At 36.0% G+C, this 19538-nt stretch overlaps 1 protein-coding gene across 15 annotated transcripts in view; it reads right to left on the reverse strand.

Annotated features, from left to right (window-relative positions):
• The window catches only part of LOC100998091 (probable ATP-dependent DNA helicase HFM1), a 137639-nt gene that overhangs the window by 2037 nt on the left and 116064 nt on the right, over positions 1 to 19538 (reverse strand). For 9 of the 15 annotated variants that reach the window (XM_031650688.1, XM_031650685.1, XM_031650676.1 and 6 more), the window contains 6 exons: positions 14259 to 14339; positions 13902 to 14017; positions 12008 to 12087; positions 10993 to 11096; positions 4939 to 5049; positions 2910 to 3000 (listed from right to left, as the gene is read on the reverse strand). In XM_031650688.1, coding sequence (XP_031506548.1) covers positions 2910 to 3000; positions 4939 to 5049; positions 10993 to 11096; positions 12008 to 12087; positions 13902 to 14017; positions 14259 to 14339 — 583 coding nt within the window. Of the gene's footprint in view, positions 1 to 2909; positions 3001 to 4938; positions 5050 to 10992; positions 11097 to 11994; positions 12088 to 13901; positions 14031 to 14258; positions 14340 to 19538 lie in introns of those variants that run through there. The other 6 variants (XR_004176174.1, XM_031650698.1, XM_031650693.1 and 3 more) reach the window with 3 other exon arrangements.

Raw genomic sequence — 19538 nt, forward strand, 5'->3', positions numbered from 1 at the left:
AAACACTATTTTTAAGGGAGTATAGAAATAATTATTCAACAATTTTCTTTAAAATTGAGTCTAATGCTTAATTGTCTATTACATAGAACCCTATAAACATTTTCTAAATTCCACTTGCTTAACTTTTAATCTCCTTTCTCTATTCTGGTCTCACTGTAGATAGACATCTCTAGTTATCTTCTTAGATATAACTGTATGCAAGAATTTACTCTGAACCTTCTGTATTAACTCATTCACTAAAACACATTTATTCTTCATTACCCTACGCCAGATATTGTACTAGAAGCTGAGTATGAAGTAATAAAGAAAACATCAGGGAGTTACCATCAAGCAGACAATGAATAAAAACAAATATATAGATTATTATAGATCCTAAAATTATAAAAAGAAAATGAACTGGGTAATAGCTTAAGAAATAACGGTGTGGAGCCATAAACCCATTTTTAAAAGATGATCATCAATGCCTCTCTGATGAGGTAACCATTTAAGTTGACACCTGAAGGCTAAAATGTAACAACCATGTAAGGAGCAACGAGCAGTGTGGGTGAGGACAGGGAAGAACCACATATACTGATAGGACTGGATCATTTTGTCTCTGACTAATAAATATATATACATGGCAAGGAATTAAAACAGTAAAAAGTGTATAAAAGAAAAAGGAGGCCAGGCACACTGGCTCACACCTGTAATCCCAGCATTTTGGGAGGTTGAGGTGTGAGGACAGCTTGAGTCCAGGAGTTTGAGACCAGCTTAGTCAACATGGCAAGACCCCCATCTCTAGAAAAAAATTTTTTTTTTAAATTAGCCAGGCATACTGGTGTGTATGTACCTGTAGTCCCAGCTACTTGGGAGGCTGAGGTGGGAGGATCTTCAGCCCAAGAGGTTGAGGCTGCAGTGAGCCATAATTATGCCATTGTACTCTAACTTAAAAAAATAAAAAAGCAAATCTCCTTTCCATCCCAAATCCTCAGGTCCCACAGGCCTTTCCCCAGCAGCAACTTCTACACCAGATCCCCAGAGGCTTCTTGTTAGAATCCATTTCTAAACCCACACATCTTCTGTTGGTCACTTCTAAACTCTTCCAAAATTATTTGTTGTTTTTTAAAGGTGTGGTGCACAAAACTGTTCATGTGCCTTGTTACCTTTCTCCTTATGATTTATCTACTTTTTGCTTCTCTACACCTACAACTTTGTCTCACTTGGATGCTTACATCTGTTTATTCTATGTGACTCAGAGTTTTAACCAATGAAACAAAGTGATAAAAAGACATATTTTAAGCAAATGTTTTGAAAAGCTATTCAATGATCTAAGAATCCTAACATGGAACAAGGGTGGATGAGCTCCTGGTCACTAAAACTGTCTTGGTAGAGGTGGCATGACTACTTGCCAGTGATGTTGAATGGTGATTCAAGGATCCAGTGAGAGGGAGGCTACCCAATACTTAAGACCCCCCCTTAGCTCTGGAATTCTATGAAAACTATGAGTCTATGATGCTGATGCTAAGGATCAGTAATGGCTAAATAACAGCAAAAATTCCAAGGGATACCACAAATTTAGTATTTTTTTTAAAGCAGAGAAATAAATAATCCTTAAGTAGAAAATCAGACCCTGAATAAAAAGCTGTTGGTATTTCTTCTGTTTTGAAAATTTTGGCTTTGGCCATAATTTCTCTCCCTTGACTTCTAATCAAGTCCAATATTTCCCAATGCATTTTGCATTTTTTTAAAGATACTTCAAATTGAATATTTATAAAATTATATTTTCTATTCTAAATCTCTTATGTTTCCTATACCCTTAAATAACATCTACCTCGGTGCCATTATTCTTCCCTCTTCCTCAACTATCATATCCTATCAATTGCCGCATTGAATCTGCTCTATTTCTGAAATGTTTTAAAAATCCAACTCTACCTCTCTGTTCCTATCACTTCTGCCCTAGTTTAGGCCTCATTATAGTCTGTCTTTCTCATTGGCCACCATGCCTCTGGCAGTCCCATGCCCTACGATTCACTCTGCATACTGCTGCTAGGATGATTTTTTAAATCAAATTGTTTTTCCTGTGCTTAAATATTTTGGATGGTTCCTCACTGACTACCATACAGGTAAAAACTAGAGGGCCCTAGGACACATCTGGCCTGCAGATATTATTATTTGGAGGAGGGTGCCGCAGAGTTTATCACATTTTTTTAAATTAGTTGTCAAAATTTAAAAATAATAAAATATCACAAAAAATTTCAGATTCCTAGCTTTTCTTGAAAAATCAGAATATTTTATAACACTAGACTCACATTGCCTGCATAGTAACAACTGTTTGGAGCTGAGTAGTGGCTGCTTCCTTTAGATGAGACACTCTACAGTTGGCCTTGGCCCACCAAATCTTGAAGGCAGTTGGGTTTGCAACCCCTGACTGTCTGGGTACAGGACAGGTGTCTAAGCACAGCACTCAAAGCCCTTACAATAAGACCTCAGCAACAGACTTTATGCTGTGACCACACATCCCACACTTTACTGATCTTTGAGCATGGGATGCCTTTTCAAGCCTTATCCCTTTACAGATGCTTTCCTATACCTGGAATGCCTATCCGCCTCTGTTCTAGTTGTCAAACTCCTATTCAGTTTTCAAGTCTTGTTAAAAGTGAAGGTTCCTGGGCTCCAGTCCCAGAGACAAAAATTCAGTAGGTCTAATGTGGGGCTCAAGAATGTGCATTTTTAATATGCACCACAAAGTGATTTTGATGCAGGTGGTTTAACAACAGCACTTTGAGAAACACACCTCTAAGATTAAGAGGGTTTAGGCTGGCTAATATCTTTTAGCATCTCTGACATCTAATACTTTGATCCCCATCTCCAACTATGTGTCAAGAGGATATAAAGTTGTATGTATTACAAACCAAAGTTCTAAAACTTGCCTGTTTGACATTTCTCTTTGGAATTTGCTCTTTGACTCTTGAAGGGGTAGCTTACTTGCCCTGGTACTTGAACTCAAAGTGTTTCCAAATCCTATGTGAAGAGATAACATTTTGAAACAAAATGCCAAGAAACAGCTGAATGAAGCTTTTCACAAGTTCTACAATGCTCTCTCCAACAGATATGATCTGGTTAAGGAAGGAATGAATAATTCTCAATCACCTAATTTAATTTGCATAGAAAAATTAGGGGCACAAAGCTAAGGGAGTAAAACTAAAAAACATGTAGGTTAGCTTATTAGTAATTATATTATAAGGTCCTCAAGCCACCTATGTTGTTGTAAAATACATATTTGGTCTTTGGCCCCTGTTTCTTTTTTTTTTTTTTTTTTTTTTTTTGTGAGACGGAGTCTCGCTCTGTCGCCCGGGCTGGAGTGCAGTGGCCGGATCTCAGCTCACTGCAAGCTCCGCCTCCCGGGTTTACGCCATTCTCCTGCCTCAGCCTCCCAAGTAACTGGGACTACAGGCGCCCGCCATCTCGCCCGGCTAGTTTTTTGTATTTTTTTTTTAGTAGAGACGGGGTTTCACCATGTTCGCCAGGATGGTCTCGATCTTCTGACCTTGTGATCCACCCGTCTCGGCCTCCCAAAGTGCTGGGATTACAGGCTTGAGCCACCGCGCCCGGCCCTGTTTCTAACTCTACTGGGTTGGAAGACACCCAGCTGGTATTCACTGCGGAACTGATTGCTTGCTTGGTGTGTGGGGAAAAAACCCACAGATATTTGGTCACAGATGTCTTCTAGGCTGATCATGGTGTGAGAGTGAGGAAAAACAGTTTGTGCTTTTCCACTCACCCTCATTATTTATATACTTACATTTTCATTCCCATAAATGATCAAGTTGAAGTTCACTCAGTATTTTCAATGGTCTGCTCATAATCATTTAAAATGCTCTATACATGGGGGGAAATGTATTGAGACTGATTTTCCCAGTGACAAAGCTATGCCCTCTTAGGACTAGGCAACCTCGAAGGATCAGTACACATTGCCTATTAACTTACAGTACCCAATGATATTTAAACTCGAGGTAGGGAACAGTAGTTGTCCAGTGATATACAAAATTGTGCCTAATGACCCCACATCATGGAGATTGTCCTGGCCCATTCTGTGAAGGTGGTCAAATCCTGTTCTTTTCAGAAGCAGTATTAGTTCTCTAGGTAATTCTAAGGCCCCCGAAACAATAACATTTCAACTTCTAACTGCTTCCCTTTGAAATATTCTTTTAAAAACATGAGGTGGGTTATAGTAAGAGGCATCTATAATTGTAGGAATACCAGTCTGCACTGAGAAGGCTGAGGGACTGATTTCTTTCTGTCAGCCCTAATGGGAGACAGTATCTCCATTGCTATCTTGTCATATGCTTGCCAAGATTTTCAATTCTCTGTTTTAGTGACATACAGTAAATTTGCCTTTCACTCAAAGAGCTAATAAGCCTCATTATTTTGGGGTTGTATATGATTTAAATAGAATTTCTAGTATAGGACAAACTAATCCTTTCTTTCCTATTTACTTATTTATTTACTTCAAGCTGAAAAGTCCATATTTCAACTAGAAATAAAAGTTATTTTCTTTGCAAACAGATGAATAGCTTTAAAAATGGATTTTTTTTGTCCTTCACAAATATTAGCAGACCATTTCCGATCTTACAAGGGAGAGCAAAATAGTCTGTTCCATGAGAGAAAATTGAATAAACAATTTGAATTGACTTTTACAAGAGATAGGAGCAATAGAATAGAAAGTGCTCATTTGCTACACTATCATCATGGAATAACCTTCATCTCTTCCCTTAGGGGGGAAATGTTCTGTGTAGAAGGGTCACATTTTCAGTTTTGCTAAAAGTTACAATCTTAACAAACCAAATCTAACTAAACAAGCACACACAACAAAGGCAAAGAAACCTAGTTCCAGGAGCTGAAATGAAAAATATTCAAAGAATTTCTAATGAAATGATTCCATGCTAAGTATGATTTTACCTGATATTTTTGTCTTCTCAGTATCAGTTGAAAAGCTAGTAACTTCTAAGTTTTCCTCATCAAAATCATCCCGAACTTCATTTCCCAATTCAAAGTTCACATTCAAAACTTCTGAAAATAGAGAATTGCTTTTATCTGCATCTGTCAAATTTTGGTTTCCAGATATATTGAGACTTCTGTTGAAGAACACTGTTTGAGAGACTTTCTCATTTGAAGTTGTAGAATAGTTATATCTAGAAAAATCTGTTATGTGTATGTATAAAAGACTATAGGTACTTTTTAAACCACAAGCATTGTAGTCTATTGATATAGCAAACACATCTTTCAACTACTAAACAGAGTTCTTGAGTAATAGTTTTCAAAAGCATTGTGTCAAGCATTGTTGAATACTGCATTCAGCCAATTCTATTAACTGTATTAAGTTGCACTAAATTTAAGTTTCAATAAATTTTTTAGGCAATTAATTTTTCCTCTTAATTCCCATATTAGAGTAACTCTACTCCAAGATTGGATTATAATAGTTTCTAAAATGGTCTTCCTCTTCCATATCTTCCCCCTAAAGTTAATTTTCGGTATTGTTATAAAAGATATTTTTCCAAAATAAATAATATTTATTTTTCTCCTGCTAAAAAATCCTGTTATTCATTGTTTACAGCCTGGATTTAGAGCCAAACTACCTAAGTGAAAATTCCACCTCTCTATTAGTTGTATGGTCTTAGACAGTAATTCAAACTTCCTGATTCTGCAAAATAAGGCAACACCAGTATCTACCTCAAAAACTTGTAATGGGGGGCTAAATGCCTTTAGTTGCAAGGTTTTACACAGTATTGTGCTAATAAATGTTTAATAGCTACCTCTACAAAAAGCATAGGAATATGTATACATATATGTTTATTATAAACTTTACTGATGTAAAAGCTATACAGCACACAGTTTACAATAACAACATATATGATATGCTTAAATGCAAATTCCATATATCTAATTGATTCTCATTGAATGTTTTCATTAAGTTTTGCCACTCTTTTATCTGTAGTCAACCTATGGTTGAAAGTGATGAATGAATGTAGCTCTCATGTGAATGTTGTTTGATATTTTTGTTGACTCTAACAAGTAAGATGAAAGCATTCATAAAACAACAAAGACATCTGTTGGGATTTCACTCATTCATCATTGACTTAAGTAACTTCTTTCCTGAATTAGACAGTAATTTTCAAATACTAGAAGAATATTCTCTCAATTTTTTGTGTTATTCACAATGTAATGGCTACAATAACAACACACGTTTGTTTAATCTACACTATTAAAATTGTATCCCTCACTTTCTGAAGTCTAAAAAATAAGCAAAACAATAAATCAAACCCAGATTGGTAGTGTTTGCTGATTCCTATGGTATAAATGTTCCCACCATAACTCATTTCAAGCTATTAATGTAACATAATTGAATAAGAAATTGGGAAAAAATGCACAACAGCACCCTATTACACAGTATTTCTACCATATAGATAAATAACCTCAAGAACACAGATAACAGTAAAATGCAGTAGAACAATTAGAAAGTGATGAGTTTTGAGTATTTTTGCCTTTGTTTTTAACATAATTTAATTGAAAGTTTATGTAATTAAATTTTTAATAATGGCTGATTCTTGAAAATTTAATAATCAACTCTCATAAGTCAGCATAAACTTGTTCCAGCATATCACTGAGTTTCCTCCACTTTAAATATCCTCCATCAATTTCTTCACCTGTCCAAACCCTTCTTTATTCTTCAACTGTACCTATAACTACAGTTTATATTATTCTACTTTTGTATGTTGATTTGCACCCACTGAGACACACAATGTATATATGTACTAAAAATGGAAGTTTGTACAGAGTGCAATGGGAATGCAGAGGAAGGAGGATCTAAACCTACAATGGAAGTGAGACATACTCTTCTAAGGTGATACCACATGACAGACAGACTCCTGAGGTGATAGCATATGAAGGAAGAGTAGTTGAAATTTCAGCTTGATAGAGCTGTGGTTGTGAGGCAGGGCAAGAGGAAAGGGAACCTATGCCATGAAGGGAAAACACCAGGTAAAAGACACAGCAATATGAGAGAACCGAGAATTTTGGGAGAACTGTAAGTTTTCAGGATTTCTGGAGCACAAAGTAGGAGAAGGCAGGGTCCACTGTGTCTGCACAGGTAGTTAAATGCTAGATCATGTTGAAGCTTATTTGCCATATTGAGGAGATTTTTGTTTTTTCTTTCTTTCTTACTGGCAAAGGATAACTATTGAAGATATTTCAACAGAAGGTTTACACAACCAGATATGTCTGTTAGATCACCTGGAATATTATGGATTGAAGGATAATAAGACTGAAAGCAGAGAGAAAAGTAAGTTATTGTATTAAATAAGAGACAATGAATGCTTAAGCTAGAGTATCAGCAGAAAGGATAGAGAGGAAATAACAAATATGAGAGATGTGCAGGAGGCAAAATAATTAAGATTTGGTGGTTATTTACATGTGGGGTAAGCTATTTAGAAGGACATTCTGCCTGTAGCAGCTTAACGAAGAAAAGAGTTCATTCACTGAGCTAAGGAAAAAAGAGAAGGTGCAGAGTGAGGTACAAAGAAGACAGAGTTCAGATGCTGACATGTCTGATATGTTAACTGTTAGGTGGATATGTCCAGGAAGGTGATTATACAGATGGATTTGGAGTTAGAAAGAAAGACATAGATGGGAGACACAGACTTAGAAATTATCAAAACATAGTCATTGATTAAAGACACAGGCTTGGGTGATATTGTATAGGAAAAGTTTTTGAAGTGAGAAGAATAAAAAGAAAAAAAAAAGAAAAAAGAATCCTTTTGCAACATCAACAGGAAGAAAAGCCCATGCAGTCTAAGAAGTAACAGGAGACCAATACAATGGTTTAATCGAAATCAAAGGAGAGATTTCCAAAAGAAAGGAAAGACCAGAAGTATCAAATACTGCAGAGGTCAAAGAGAGTTAACAGTTGAAAACAGTTCACTGAATTCAGAAGTCAGAAAGTCACTAAATGGCCTGAACAAAAACAGTTTCAAAGGAGTTACACAGAGAAAACCCAAATTTTAATGAATAAAGAGGAACTAGGGTATAAGGAAGTGATGAGCATACTGAGTGTCAATTGCTCTTTCAATTAATTTTTGTTTTGATGACAAAGCAAGAGATAGAGGGTACAGGGACTCTAGAATTCTGGTTTTTGTCTGCCTGGTATGCTTTCCCTTCTTTTAGTGGGAGTACCCTCCCTTTCCTTTGAAGAAACTACTTCTGCAATTCCACTGGATCCTAGTAAGGCCATTTTTCATGATGCCCTGCCTTCTCTGGGGCCACAGGTATACAATGACCCAATCCTCAGGTTACTGGGATTGATCAAGGGATAAACACATGACTCAAATGAGGCCAGTTAGAATGAGTTCTGGTCTGCTAAACCTAACAGGGAAGTCTACTTTTTTCCACTGAGGCTGCTAAACTGGTAAGATGTAAGTTAGGGGCTACCTGCCATGTGAGAAACCCTATTTAAAAAGTAAAGCCAAGTAGCAACAGGCATAGCTAAAAGATTGAGAGAAAGCCAGAGGCATGAGTGCCTTGATTTAGCCAGAATTAGGCCAGATACTTTTCAGTTTACTTGAGACAATTGGTTCCTTTTCTTGTGCTTAAGTCATTTTGAGTAGAATTGTTATCATTTATAATAAAAAAAGTCATGACCAGCTAGATGAGGACATGAAGCTGAAGAAGGAAGAGACTTCAGCATATTTATATGCTAAAGGGAAAGACACAGTGGAGAGGAAACAATGAAAATATGGGAAAGAGGAGATGGATAATGATCTTCTAAAGTCCCAGGGAAAGCAGGATTAGATAGAATTAAGATTACAGGAGGAGAGATATGCCTCAAGTGGAAGAAAAGATAATTTTTCTTTTAAGACAAATAGATGGTTACAGATGGATGCAGAGACAGGGAAATATATAGTTGAGGGGTGGGGCGAAAAGCTGAAAGAGTTCATATACTACGGTTCAATTTTCAATTCTCCACTGATAACTAAAAGTCAATTTCATTTTATAGAAATGGCATTGGGCTGGGATTCAAAAGACATGGAATCTATTTCTGGTCTTTCCATTAATTAGATATGAAATTTTGGGGCAAGTCATTTAATCTCTTGGAGCCTTGGCTTCTTTCACTATAAAATGAGAAACTGCACAAAGGTCCCTTCCAATTTAAGTCTTATGATTCAACATGCTTTCTCATATAATTTTTGACATTTTTTCTTCTTCCCTTTTTGAAATTGGAATACAGAAGATAAAAACTGCTATGCTTTTTAAAAAACATTCTCAAAAGCAGTATTTGAATATATTTAAAGTATGTTTTGCCACCAAAGACTAATATGTGAAAAATATAATAAACATACTCAATTAATTATTACTAACAGTACCAGAAACTATAACAGCTTTTCATGCATTATCTCATTTAATCCCGAAAGCCCTAAAATATAACCAGATTAGGAATTTAGACAAAGTGATTAAGTAGATTATGAAAGGTTATACCAAATGTCAGAGCTAGGACTTGGACAGATTGTTTTCAGATCCTGTGAACTTAACTACTACACCATACAGCTCCTCCTTTAAAAAAAAAAAAAAAAGTAGCCCACTCAATAAAACAGGGATACAGTTATTATTGGGGGTTAAAGTATCTAGATGAGGCTTTAATATCATAATATAAATTGGATTTGGAATAGTGAGTGGGAAAGAAAAGGAGGAAAACCATGTAAATAGAACACAAAAGTAAGCAGAGGGAAGGATAGATAAGCTCTTGTGTGCAGAAGGACAAGTAATAGAGTAGTAGGATAAGGAAGCAGTAAGTTAGAGGGCTACGTGTTGAACGAAGATAAATATAAGAAAGTTGACAATTTTATACTTCCTATCCACTTTGTAATGATATCCAGGCTTTGAATAAGTTGGATAAATGCTCTGATTCTCCAGGTGAGATTAGGGAACTTTTCTTGATATCATTGTTGGGCCTAATAGCTGCCATGGTATCATAAGAGGCAGTGAATACTCTAGCCTCTGCCTCTGTAAAATCTTAAATTATGACTAGACGAAAAAAAAGTTACAACATGAAAAAAAAAAAATGGCAGCATGAAGAAAAGGATGTCAACAGAAACCAATGCCAAACACATGAAATGATTTTCAGAAAACCCCAAGCTTACTATTTCTACATAGAGCCACTTGAAGAAATAACTCAATGGATAGGACTATCTCATGTTTTAAGACTGGCTATTAATAGCATTATTCAGGGAAATTATGCTCTATTAATTGCAGGAACCACAGTAATGATGAACCAGGCAGTGTCAAATTTATATGCATTATCTCATTAATTTAATGACAGACACAAATAAAAAAGCAAATCTAGATTACAAAGTAGCTACATGCCACAACCTAAGTTATATTCTCATACTAACATAGAACTGTAAGAATCATAGTTTTAAGAATTGGAGAGATATTAAAGGTCACCCGGTTCAATACCTTCATCTTAAAGATAAGACTAAAGCCCAAATCACACTGATATTTTGTAAAACTGGACTAGTTTTATAAACATAAAATTTTATAGTTCCTATCCACTTTGTAATGATATCCAGGCTTTGAGTAAGTTGGATAAATACTCTGATTCTCCTAGTTTTATAAACATACAATTATTTTAAATAATTCTAATGATATGAACATAATCATTCAGTATGTTAATACTTTATATACCCAAGGATACCTTATTTGCTCAGATTTTCCTCATAGTATCTTTAAATTAAAATAGCATTATGTAGGAAAGAGATTTTTTAAAAATGTATGACAAACAGAGCAAGACCATTTGAATAACAGACCCAAGAATTTGAAAATGATTCAGTAATCTAAGAGAAAAATGTTGCCAAGTTAATAATTATATTAATTTCAGATACTGGTGTTTCAATAACACTACTTGTCAATTCAAAGTAATAATAAGCCATTTACTCTCTCAAGTAAGTATCAATGGTAATCTACCTTTGTCTCGATATTCAGATGGTTCTTGTCTAACTTTTCCATAGATTTCAGGCTGATCCCACTGCTCCATTATAGGTAATTCAGATATGTTTAAATATTCTGACCTTTATAAAGATAAAACAATAAAAATGTTAAAAAATGAAAATCTAAGCCTGAAAACTATTTATTCATATAAATAAAAATAATGATTTATCCATTTAATACTTCTATGATAAACTGGACCCTGCCTGGGTGGCAAATAAATAGGTGTTTAATGGAAGTGACCAATACTTAGTCATCTTTACATGCCCTTAGTTAGATAACAAAAGCCACGATCTCTAGAAGTACTGCTGGCATCTGTTCTGATGAGTCAGTTCCTGTTCTGTACTAGTTGTTAAATATATTGAATGTCATTTCTGCATATAAAATGCCCTTATCTGAAAGGGAAATTACATATATGATTGTCCTGTAGGCATCAGGATACAGGAAAAGAACACTGAGTTACCACCTAAGGCCTTCTGCTTGCTAACTAGGAATATGAACTTCAGTTTTTCCATCTAAACAATGGGGAAAAAAATACCTCATTTTATGGCCATGTTGTTGTTTAAGTCAGAAAATATAATGCACAAATGTGCAATTTTCATATTATAAATCTGAGATATTATTAGCATGGACTGAGCTTCTAAATGGAAAGGTTAGACTTTGTATGCCAACATGATTTCCATTTTTAAAGTATACTCTTGTCACTTAGTTTATATTCCCTATAAAGAGAGAATCTAAGGGAACGTCATAGGAGAGGTAGTTTCCTAGGGAAGAGATGATTTCATGAGTGTTATTTCATAACTGTAGAGTTCTAAATAAATTTGGGGTATCAAAGATAATGAAACCATTATGATGTTATTGCTTCATTATGGAACTAAACGATAACTGTGACTTGATGGTAGCCAGTGATTATCTTTCCCTGAATAAGTGGTTACCTGCAGGAACAGAGTTTATGATAAATATTTTACCTTAGATACTAACATTATATTTATACCTTGATATACTAGGAAGGGAAGGTTTTGGAGTAAAACCAAACTCTTTAAGGTCCACACTTTGAGATTTATTCATCTGTATCTATTAAAGAAACAAAAATAAGTTCAACTAGCAGTTTCACATCAATAACTTTAACAAATGAGCCAAACAACAAAACTCCTGTTGGTACATAAAGTCCCCAAGTCAATGAATTAGGAGAAACTCAGGTTAGTTCTTGACTTGAATATTTCACTCAGGTCCTTCTTAAATGTTGGCTTTTTTTTTTTTTTTTTTTTGAGATGGAGTTTTATTCTTTCACCTAGGCCGGACTGCAGTGGTGTAATCTCAGCTCACTGCAAACTCTGCCTCCCGGGTTTAACCAGTTCTCTGCCTCAGCCTCCTGAGTAGCTGGGATTACAGGCGCCTGCCACCACGCCTGGCTAATTTTTGTATTTTTAGTAGAGACGGGGTTTCACTATGTTGGCCAGGCTGGTCTCGAACTTCTGACCTTGTGATCCACCCGCCTCGGCCTCCCAAAGTGCTGGGATTACAGGCGTGAGCCACTACGTCCGGCCTAAATGTTGGCATTCTTCATGGTTCTTCACTAGGTCTCTTCTTACACTACACTTTCTCAGTCAAAGTTCTCATTTATTCCTGTGGTTTCAATTGTCATCTACATGTGAATGACTCTCAAGTCTCTACTTCTAGCTCAGCTCTCTCTCCTGATTTTCAAACAGTTGTATCCAACTGTCTGTAGGACATCTTTATCTAGATATCTTGCAGGCCCTCTAAATTCAGTATTTCCCAAGTTGAACTTATCCTGTTCTCTATTCCGGCAAACTTGCTTTTCCTTCAGAATATCTACCCGAACGAGGCCCTACTTTTCTCCCAGTGGCTAATGCCAGAAAGCTGGGCATCATTTTTGACTGCTCCTTCTACTTTGTCTCTTATAACCAATGAAGTAGCAAGGTAGCGATTCTACCTCTGAAAAATAATTTAACCTAGTCACTTCTCTCCATTGCTATTGCCACTACCCTAAACTAGGCCATTATTTTGCTTAGATTATTGTAAAAACCACCTAATGAGTCCCTTTGTTCCTATTCTATCATCCTTTAATCCCTTTTCTACATTGCAGTCAGAGTGACCTTTATAAAATACAATTTTGATCATGTCACTGTTAAAACCTTTCATTGGCTTCTCAGTACTTTCATGATAAAGTCTAATTCCTTAAAATAGCAAAAAGGTCTGCATGATCTAGCTCCTACTTGCCTCTTCAGCCTCATCTCTCTCTATTCCTTTACTTGTAATTGAACTCTAGACATACTGTGTTACTGAGAAAGTTTCTTTAAAGATCTCTCTCTCTCTCTCTTTGCTATCTCTGGACCTTTGTATAATCTTTATTCCTGGAATATTTAGCTATCCCTTCCTACTATAATTCTGGTGCCTGCCCCTCCATCCTTGGCTTATCCTTCAGGTCTCAATCACATCTATTAGGAATCCTTTCTTGGTCCATCAAATGTTGATTGAGTACATTTTCTATCTAAACTTAAGTGTGTTGTACTTCTGTCACAGAATCACTCATCACACTACACTAAAAAAGCATATTGACTTATTTGTATTCCTCACTCAACTACAAATTCTATGATTCAGAATAATACTGTCTTATTCATCACTATATCTTAGCACTTTGGCATATTCTTGGTGCTCAATGAAGATGAAAGGAAAGAAGAAAGATTTAGAAAAAAAGGAAGGAAGAAAGAAGAGAAGAAGGACTATGAATAATGGTAATATTCTTAGTCAAGCCCACAAGTAATTCTAAAGTACACTGTGGATACCTACCTAATTGATAGACAGAATAAAGAATATTTATATACATTTAATTACAGAACAAAGGGAAAAATATTATTAGATTTAACCTTCAGACGTTTAACTGGAGGAACAGATGAAACAGCATTCCTGTTTCTTAAATCAGATAAATATGAAGAAATTGTTGACTCTTTAATTTCTGACTTCTGTGCAACTCCAATTTTACCTATGAAAAGAAACTTCAGATTCTTTAGGTTAAACTTCAGATCTTATTCTTATAAAGTCAAATTTCTTTAAAATTTCAATTCTAGTATTTACTTTTTTCATGTTGCCCACAAAAGAGAGAAAATTGAGTTATTACATTGCATACTATAAATATCATACACAGATAATTAGGATATCATTACTATCCACCAAAAACCTTTCAATTTTGAACACTTGAAATAAACTTGTTTTAAGGAACTCACAGCAGTCATGTCCACATGTATGTTTACTTTTACAAGGATGATTGCATTCTCTGTTCCCAAGTTTTTTGCTGGCAGTCATTCCTAAATTAATATAGGAAAAACAAACCTATTTGTCACTGCATTTATTATTGTTAATTTAATATAATTAATTTTTATCCAGTTTCCTTCCTTTCAGACAATACAAAAATATTCATTTGTATATTTCCTTAAGGTTTTTGTAATCCACGTAATTTCTTTTTTAATAAAGAGATGGGGTCTTGCTATGTTGCCTAGGCTGGAGTGCCGTGGCTATTCACAGGCACCATAATTAGTACTACAGCCTCAATCTCCTGGGCTCAAGAGATCTTCCTGTTTCAGCCTTCCAAGTAACTGGGACTACATGCACTTACCACCACGCCTGGTAATTTTTAAAACATATTTTCGGTAAGTTAGTCCCTGCCCCACTATTAGTCCCAACAAGAAACATCGAGCCACCTACAAGCTTCTCTCGACCTCCCTGGTGTGTGTGTATGATCTCCCTGGTGTGTGTGTGTGTGTGTCTATATATATATGTGTCTGTGTGTGTGTCTACATATATAGATGTGTGTGTCTATATATATATGTCCATATAATCTATATATATGTCTATATAATCTAATACTATATATATAATTTAATACTCTCAACCTCCATGGTATATATTTTATATGTGTGTGTATATATACAACATATATTATATATATATATAATAGGGCCAAATCTGGCCACATATCAGTAACTTATATACTAAATGAGGTAAGAATGAGGGTGGAGTTTAAAAACACTTCTGCTGCTTTGTACTAACCCTGAATAACCTGGAAAGAAGAAAACGTCATGGCATTTTGATGGTACTGCTCATAGAAGTTAGTGAACAGGATGTAATATTTAATAAATATTAGAAAGAAATACTTTAGGGATCTAATAAATTTGCTATATGAATTCACAGAAAAGAGAGATTGTTTCCATCTTGACTCTTCTAAGTTAGAATTAATATATCCAAATATATAATTTATTCTTCATTTATTATATTTTAAATCAGCTTTTTCTTGATCTTAGCTCTCACTAGTAGCACAGGGAAGGAGAGAGATGTTTGAACTGGTCCTTGAAGGACAGACAGAAATATGAACATGAGAATGAGACCAAAGGAAGATATTCCAGATGGAGGGCATAATACCCAAAGGCAGCAAATCACAGATTGTAAGAGGTGAAATCAGTTTATTTTTGCTGGAGCATAGATTTTAAATGACCCAGAAATGTTGGAGATAGTGGAGAGCTTGAAAACCTTTACAACATTTCTTGGTCCTTTACTCTTCATTTTCAGTACCATTGTTCAATCAAGCTTTTCCAAGTCATGGCATATCTAGACAGTGATAATATACATATGTGCAGCCTAGGGAAATGGATGAGGCTGCTCAACATAGGAGGCAATGACTGGTCCTTGGGGCTGAACAGATCAATGTATTGGGTACTGATGAAGTAAAAAGAAAACACCTGGCGGCTGGAAGCTGACAGCTAAACCACAGTATTTCCAATTGAGCAAACAATTGTGAGAATATAAATACCCAGATAAGGCCACTCTGTGACCATAGTAGAAGAAGACAGAGATAAGACTACCACGTAAGTATTTCTGAAACTAGAGAAAAGAACCCTCAAGAACCATAAAAAATAATGAAACATCCCCCTCTTCTGGCTATCACAGATGACTACTATTTTTTAAATCCTCTCACTTCCAAAATAAAATGTACCAAAATACCCAATATCTCACTTCCTGAGGGCATCCAATCTAGAACTGACCTCTGCTTTCCCTAAACCTTCCCAAGAGTCACCCAGCACAAGCTGAAATCCTATAATAAGACTCTGAAATCCTATAAGAAGAAAATCCTCCCGGATCCCTGAGATGACCCACAGTTCTGTTGCTATGGATCTCTCCTTTGCTGCAGTACATTAAATAGACCTAACGTTCCTCAAACACAAGTGTGTTCCTCTTAGGCACTGACTGAAAGGCTTTGACATTAAACTTTGTAAGGTGTGTCATGACTTACTGCTTCAGGTGTTTTGTCCCAAGTCATGATCCCGTTACCTCTCACTTAGATCAAAACTGGTTTCTTTGAATCCAATCCTCCATGCTACAATTTATTCTACACATTGTTGCTTATTTAATGCTTAAAGTTCAATGCTGATCAGATCAATTTGCCTACTTACAAACGTAAGTTACTTCCTACTGCAAACAAAATCAATTCCATCTTCAAGGCCCTGCACGATCCAACTCCAGCTTCCCTTCCTGGGACCCTACATCCATCAAAACACATTCAACTGCCATTCTTCAAATAGTCCCATGCCTTTCTATAACTGTAGCTTTGATACTATCTCTTGTCTTAGAAGACCCTCACTTCCTTGCCCAACAGATGCCTACCAACTTCAAGTCTGACTCAAATGGGACCTCTGTGTTGGAGGTCTATGGTGATGACCTGATCTGATTTCCCCTCTCCTTTGGGCCCCTGTGGCATTTTCTCTGTGCCTCTTGCTTACTGTATGCTGCATTATATTTAATGTATTTACAGAAAAAACATAGTGGTGAAGTACAGGGAACACTAAAATAGAATTTAAAATGAGCTCTAATATAGGCTCTTATTTAGGAAAAAAGATTTAAAATAATATCTGTTCTGTTTATCTCACAGAGATGTAAAAATAAAATGTAATTATGTAAAAACATTTGACAATTAAGCGATAAATATATTAATGTATGTATTATCCCAACTATCTCTACTATTACATCAATTCAAGATTATACAAATAAATTTAAAACTAAAATTGTTCTGAATGCTGTGAAGGAGAGGTACATCATGCTATGCGATAAGAGGTGGAGCTGTTCTGGTCAGGAACGTTGGGCTGAGTACCAAAGAAAGAAGGGAAGTTATGAAGGCAAAGAAGGAGGAGAAAGTGGGATTCAGGCAGAGGGCACAGCATATGCTAAAGCTCTATGACAAGGAAAAGCATGGCACATTGGAGAAACTGAAAGGTCAGTATGACTGATGCTAGCAAATATGAGAAAGTACGTAAGATGAGACTATAGTGGTAGTAAAGGCAGCCTATGTTAGCAGGGGAACAGTTCCACCATGGCACCATGGCAATTGCATGTCTCCATATAGGCCATGTAGGTAAGACTCAACTGTTGGCAGAATGCCCTGGGATCACCCTTAAAAATGGCAAGATAGGCAGTCTTGTGAGGAGCTATCAAAGGCCATTTCACATTTGCTCCATACCTTGCAGAAAACCCCCGATCTTGCAGAAGACTTGCCATGAGGCAGTTTCTCATCTGCCTCCCTGATTCCACTAAGGCATGGAACTTTCCACTTTGTCCGTTTCGGATAAAACTGCTTAGCTGCAGCCTAGAGTTCACTTCTCAAAAACAAAGCAACTCACCACGTATGTTGTCTGTCATCTGACCCCTCTAGTTTGGTATCATCCTGTGGAATTGGGGATATAAGCAGCTAATACCATGCTGATCTTGCTTTGCCATCTGTGTAAGTAATAAAACTGTTTAAATCCATCAGGGTGTCCTTACCAGCCAAATCTACAAAAGTGAGGCAAGACTACATAGCAGCTACCACTGCATTGCTGCTTAGGGACTGGCTGACCATGTAACCATATAGAACCTTCTAGGGGATGCTAATGATTTAGATTCGAAGAGCTATGGGAAGCCACTGAAGTGTTTTAGTCAAAGAGGGGGCATAATCAGATTTGCATTTTGAAAAACATCACTGTATAGAATGTAATATGGAGAACAGATTTGAGATAAGACAGAAAGGATGCAAAAAAACCAGTAGAAGTCTAAGCAGAAATGATGGTAACTCCAGAGTGGTGGTGGAGGTAGAGTTACAGAGAATAGACTGATTTGAGAGATATACAGAAGGTAAAAATATTTTTAACGCAGAGTCAAGTGGAGTGGTTTTCTTTCTTGAGCAGCATATTGCTTCCCCTGAAGTTTTGCAGCCTTCCTTTTATTCTAGCAATATCCACCTTGTTTCTTTAAGTTCACGCAATAGTTCAAGGGTAAAAACAAATACATGGAAATACCTCACCCACTTATTTTTCCCTCATAGATGCCTCCTTCCTTGAACCCTCTATCTGCCTCCTAATGCAACCTAGCCCTGTCCTATAACTGTTACCTTTGAACTTTCTTTCATTAATTTCCTGGGCTGAATCTACTACAAATGGATTCTTGGGCTTCTTCTTTCTTGTTTTACTGGTGCTCAATTTCAAGCAACTGCCTAAGAAAGGATGTATGAGAATAAAATTGTCTGAATCTTTGAATGTATTAAGGTATCTTTATATTACTTTCATACTTAGTAGTTTAGCTGGGCATATAACACAAGGTTGAAAATCATTTTTCCCTTGGAATTTTATTTTTTATTACTAGTTTTGGGGACAGGGTCTCACTCTGTCACCCAGGCTGGAGTGCAGGTGTGAGATCACAGCTCACCGCAGCCTTGAACTCTTGGGCTCAAGCGATCCTGCCTTCTCATCCTTTCAAGTAGCTGGGATTACAGGCACAAACCACTGCACCTGGCTTACAAGTGGAATTTTAAATCAATTGATTTTTAGCATCCAACTTTGCTCACAAAAAGATTATTGCAATTTTTTATTTTTGTTCCTTGTAAGCATTTACAATTTTATCTTTATCCACAATGTTCTGAAATATTGCAATTATGCTTTATATATAGACCTTTCATTCAGCCTAACTAGCATTAAGTAAGCCTTTTTAATGTGAAGATTTCTGTCGCACTTCAGTTCTAAAAAGTTTTCTCAAATTATTTCTTCTGATGTATTTGTTCTTTCTTGAACACTTATAAGTTAGATTCTGGGCTCTTAAACTGCCTCCTTTTTCTCTTATATTTTCTGTCTCCTTGACTTTCTGCTCTCAGTGAGAAGGCATTGACTTTATCTTCAAGCCCTCCAGTTTTCTTTCCAAACATAATTTTTGCTTCTCTGTGCTTGCTGTGGTTCTTTTTATTTTAAAATGGCATCCTATTCAGTTTTGTGGTTGCAATTTAATCTTTAATTTCTCTGAGGTTACTAAAGTTTTATATTAGGTTTTATTACATTCCTGAATTATCCTGTTGCTCTTTCATCCATTTTCTATTTACTTATTTTGGACTTTCACACATTCTACATTTTCCTCAAATGTCTAGTCACCCTTGGTTGTCTGCCTATAAGGTTCCTACCATATCTCCATTTCGCATATGAGAAAATTAATTCTTA

Source organism: Papio anubis, chromosome 1 (assembly GCF_008728515.1).
Source record: "Papio anubis isolate 15944 chromosome 1, Panubis1.0, whole genome shotgun sequence".
Classification (NCBI taxonomy): Eukaryota; Metazoa; Chordata; class Mammalia; order Primates; family Cercopithecidae; genus Papio; species Papio anubis.